At 41.5% G+C, this 4,052-nt stretch overlaps 1 protein-coding gene across 1 annotated transcript; it reads left to right on the plus strand.

Annotated features, from left to right (window-relative positions):
• Window positions 1-2,268: 2,268 nt before the first annotated feature.
• Window positions 2,269-3,725, plus strand: LOC132353466 (transmembrane protein 135-like). The gene has a single exon (XM_059904689.1). It carries the CDS (start codon window positions 2,269-2,271, stop codon window positions 3,643-3,645), a length of 1,377 nt encoding a protein of 458 aa, XP_059760672.1. The 3' UTR covers window positions 3,646-3,725.
• Window positions 3,726-4,052: the final 327 nt, after the last annotated feature.

The following is a 4,052-nucleotide window of genomic DNA, read 5'->3' on the forward strand; positions in this document are numbered from 1 at the left end:
TGAATGCCAGAGGCTGCCTGCACAGAGCCCAGAGCAGCAGTCCAGAAGCAGCTGTCCTGGGGAAATGCGGCTCCCTGAGCCTGGGAGGGGTGTGTGCCAACCTGGAAGAGCCATCAGGAAAGTGACCCTGGAGTGACCAGGTGCTAGTGACCACCCCACCCCTCAGTGGTGCTCTGGAGTGCCATGGCCTGAGTCAGCACATGGCACCCTCTTTCCAGCCCTCTTTACTCCCCCTCAGAATCCTGGACATTTGGGGGATTCTAGGCCTTCCCCAAACTAGAAGAATGAGTGGGGCCTGAAAGAGATAGCAGCTCAGAGAACTCAAGTCAGAGTCTGGGCTGCTGCCTTTTCCGTTAGCATTTGCTTCTGCATCACTAAAGCCCCGTAATCTAGAACATGCCTGGAACAATGCATTTCAACTGAAAAAATTTGAAGGTACATCAGCCTGGAGATAGGACCAACACTGCTTTGTCTCTCAGGGCTGTCTGTACATTACAAGGAGACATGCAAATATGAGGAATTTTTGCTGTTACCGTGACCAGCACCAGGGAGGTTAAATCATTTTCTTCTCCAGTTCATGTGTTTCTGGCCCAACGCACTCCCCATACCTTGCACTATCTGTCACTAGTCACCATTATCTGAACATCTGTTAAGTCCCAGGTACTATACTAAATACTTTACAAATATCTCATTTAAGCTTCACAACATCCTTGTTAAAGGAATATCACTCTCCCCATTTTATGGTCAGGGTTCCGAGGTTTTGAGAAGCTGAGTAGCTTATCCAAGATCACACAGCTAACGAACAGCAAAGATAGGGTTTGAACTCAGGTGGTTGTTTCTCCAACCCATGCTTTCCCCTCTGCATCAAGCTTACATCTATTATCACCAGCCATAGAATGTAAATTCTGTTCATATATCCATTATCTAAGTCTAAAACTCCCTTCCTGTCTATGTTCATCTATCAGTCTTAAACTATAAACCAGATCATAGATGGCAGGAACTGTGCTTATTGAATTCATTTCACAGTGCTCAGCATACTTCCAGGAATATATAGTAGATTACTATCTTTAAAAAGCTAGGGTTCTGTGATTGCAAATTGTGTCTGGAGTTAAGAGAACAAGTTCTAGCTCTGTTTTTATTTTTATTTATTTATTTATTTTTAAATTTAATGTTATTTATTTTTTATAAAGCAGGTCCTTATTAGTCATCAACTTTATATGCATCAGTGTATACATGTCAATCCCAATCGCCCAATTCAGCACACCACCCCCCCCAACCCCCGCCGCTTTCTCCCCTTGGTGTCCATACGTTTGTTCTCTACATCTGTGTCTCAATTTCTGCCCTGCAAACCAGTTCATCTGTACCATTTTTCTAGGTTCCACGTATATGCGTTAATATACGATATTTGTTTTTCTCTTTCTGACTTACTTCACTCTGTATGACAGTCTCTAGATCCATCCACGTCTCAACAAATGACCCAATTTCGTTCCTTTTTATGGCTGAGTAATATTCCATTGTATATATGTACCACATCTTCTTTATCCATTCGTCTGTTGATGGGCATTTAGGTTGCTTCCATGACCTGGCTATTGTAAATAGTGCTGCAATGAACATTGGGGTGCATGTGTCTTTCTGAATTGTGGTTTTCTCTGGGTATATGCCCAGTAGTGGGATTGCTGGATCATATGGTAATTCTATTTTTAGTGTTTTAAGGAACCTCCATACTGTTCTCCATAGTGGCTGTATCAGTTTACATTCCCACCAACAGTGCAAGAGGGTTCCCTTTTTTCCACACCCTCTCCAGCATTTGTTGTTTGTAGATTTTCTGATGATGCCCATTCTACCTGGTGTGAGGTGATACCTCATTATAGTTTTGATTTGCATTTCTCTAATAATTAGTGATGTTGACCGCTTTTCATGTGCTTCTTGGCCATCTGTATGTCTTCTTTGGAGAAATGTCTATTTAGGTCCTCTGCCCTCTTGGATTGGGTTGTTTGCTTTTTTAATATTGAGCTACATGAGCTGTTTATATATTTTGGAGATTAATACTTTGTCCATTGATTTGTTTGCAAATATTTTCTCCCATTCTGAAAGTTGTCTTTTCGTCTTGTTTATGGTTTCCTTTGCTGTGCAAAAGCTTTTAAGTTTCATTAGGTCCCATTTGTTTACTTTTGCTTTTATTTCCATTACTCTAGGAGGTGGATCAAAAAAATCTTGCTGTGGAGCTTCGGCTCACCGCCTCCCGGCCCCTGCGCGCGGCTCCTCGTCATGGCGGCCCTCAGCAAGTCCATCCCTCATAACTGCTACGAGATCGGCCACACTTGGCACCCGTCCTGCGGGGTCTCCTTCGTGCAGATCACCAGGGGAGCCCTGGAGGAGTCCCTGAAGATCTATGCCCCCCTGTACTTGATTGCAGCAATTCTCCGGAAACGAAAATTAGATTATTATTTACACGGACTGCTCCCTGAGATCCTACAATCTGCTTCATTTCTGACTGCTAATGGGGCCTTGTTTATGGCTTTCTTTTGCATTTTAAGGAAGATACTTGGAAAATTCTACTCATGGAGTCCCGGCTTTGGTGCTGCTTTGCCAGCTTCTTATGTGGCCATTCTAATTGAGAGAAAAAGCAGGAGAGGGCTGCTCACAATTTATATGGCCAACTTGGCCACAGAAACACTATTTAGAATGGGTGTAGCAAGAGGAGCCATCACAACGTTAAGAAATGGAGAAGTCCTTTTATTCTGCATCACAGCTGCCATGTACATGTTCTTTTTCAGGTGCAAAGATGGTTTGAAAGGATTTACATTCTCTGCACTTAGGTTCATTGTTGGGAAGGAAGAAATTCCCACACATTCTTGTTCACCAGAGGCAGCATATGCAAAAGTGGAACAAAAGACTGAGAAACATGAGGAAAAACCAAGAGGAACGAATATAATTGCTCTAGTCAGGAAGCTTGTGGATTCAGTATGTAAGCATGGACCAAGGCATAGATGTTGCAAACACTATGAGGATAATTGCATCTCTTATTGCATTAAAGGTTTTATCAGAATGTTTAGCGTGGGATACTTGATCCAGTGCTGCCTCCGGATTCCCTCTGCATTTAGGCATCTGTTTACACAGCCATCCCGGCTACTTTCTCTCTTCTACAATAAAGAAAACTTCCAGCTCGGAGCTTTCCTGGGCTCTTTTGTTAGTATATACAAGGGTACTAGTTGCTTCCTGCGCTGGGTCAGAAATCTGGATGATGAACTGCATGCCATTATAGCTGGATTTTTGGCGGGAATATCAATGATGTTTTATAAAAGCACAACAATTTCCATGTATTTAGCTTCCAAATTGGTAGAGACAATGTATTCCAAAGGCATTGAAGCAGGAAAGGTTCCCTATTTTCCCCATGCAGACACTATCATCTATTCCATCTCTACGGCAATTTGCTTCCAGGCAGCTGTCATGGAAGTTCAGACCTTGCGACCATCTTACTGGAAGTTCCTTTTAAGGCTCACCAAGGGCAGATTTGCCGTCATGAACCTAAAAGTCCTTGACGTTTTTGGTACTGGTGCATCTAAACACTTGCAGGACTTCATCCCTAAGTTGGATCCAAGATACACAATTGTAACTCCAGAGTTGCCCATCGAGTTTTCTTGAAGATGACTGTAACTTATTAATGTGACTTAATGTTTCATTATTTTGTCCTAGAGAGTTAATTATGTTGAACACAAAGAAGGGGGCCCGAGTTTGAACGTCAGTGTTATTTCAATGAGAGATGACGCTCTTTTTTTTGTTTTTCTTACCAATCAGAAATACAGAAGCTTTTTAGGAAAGTGTTGCTTAATAATTAAGCTCCCTCTATAGCCAGAATCTCATTCTGGATCACTGTAATGGTTGACATTATGATATATTATTATCGATTAAATTATGTCCACAAGCAATATTAAATAATCTATGTAGAAATACAGTAACAAATAAGAGTATACTTAAAATTACTTTAAAAGATGTTTTACTTCATTCCAATATAATTCTTGGTTAAAACTAAGAATATTTCTACATTTTAG

The sequence above is a fragment of the Balaenoptera ricei genome, chromosome 1 (assembly GCF_028023285.1).
Source record: "Balaenoptera ricei isolate mBalRic1 chromosome 1, mBalRic1.hap2, whole genome shotgun sequence".
Taxonomy (NCBI): Eukaryota; Metazoa; Chordata; class Mammalia; order Artiodactyla; family Balaenopteridae; genus Balaenoptera; species Balaenoptera ricei.

Coding starts and splice junctions, on each gene's coding strand:
- LOC132353466 (XM_059904689.1), top strand. CDS start 2,269: ATGGCGGCCCTCAGCAAGTCCATCCCTCATAACTGCTACGAGATCGGC.